The sequence below is a fragment of the Meleagris gallopavo genome, unplaced genomic scaffold, assembly GCF_000146605.3.
Source record: "Meleagris gallopavo isolate NT-WF06-2002-E0010 breed Aviagen turkey brand Nicholas breeding stock unplaced genomic scaffold, Turkey_5.1 ChrUn_random_7180001963776, whole genome shotgun sequence".
In the NCBI taxonomy this organism is placed as follows: Eukaryota; Metazoa; Chordata; class Aves; order Galliformes; family Phasianidae; genus Meleagris; species Meleagris gallopavo.
The window spans coordinates 1-414 of NW_011223487.1; the positions used below are offsets into that span (position 1 = coordinate 1).

General features: G+C 62.1%; 1 protein-coding gene across 1 annotated transcript; it reads left to right on the plus strand.

The window, feature by feature from the left end:
- Positions 1 to 7: 7 nt before the first annotated feature.
- Positions 8 to 403, plus strand: LOC100545242 (transmembrane protein 132E-like; the record flags this gene model as incomplete). The annotated part of the gene is made up of 2 exons (XM_010728464.2): positions 8 to 206; positions 281 to 403. Coding segments are annotated over exons 1-2 (258 nt in total), but the record flags the coding sequence as incomplete, so codon positions are not given.
- Between the last annotated feature and the right edge of the window lie 11 nt (positions 404 to 414).

The window sequence follows — 414 nt, forward strand, 5'->3', positions numbered from 1 at the left end:
AGCATGCCACACTGCAGGTCTTCACCCAGTTCCACACCACAGCGGCAGAGGGCACGGGGCAGGTGGTCACCATGCTGGGACCCGACTGGCTGGTGGAGGTTACCGACCTGGTCAGTGACTTCATGCGTGTGGATGACCCGCGGGTGGCCCACCTGGTGGACAGCTTCACACTGGCTGGCAGAGAGCCGGGCACCACGCTCTTTAAGGTACCCCTGGTTAACTTCCCTTCATCCACTTGGCTTGAAGTTGGTGGTGGTGACGGTCCCCTCATCCCCTGCAGGTCGTGTCCCCGCTCATGGAGGCAGTGCTGGGTGAGACACTGGTGACGGTGGCGGAGGAGAAGGTCAGCATCACAGACCTGAAGGCCCAGGTGGTCTCCAGCCTCTCACTGTCCCTCCACCCAGCCCTGGAAAT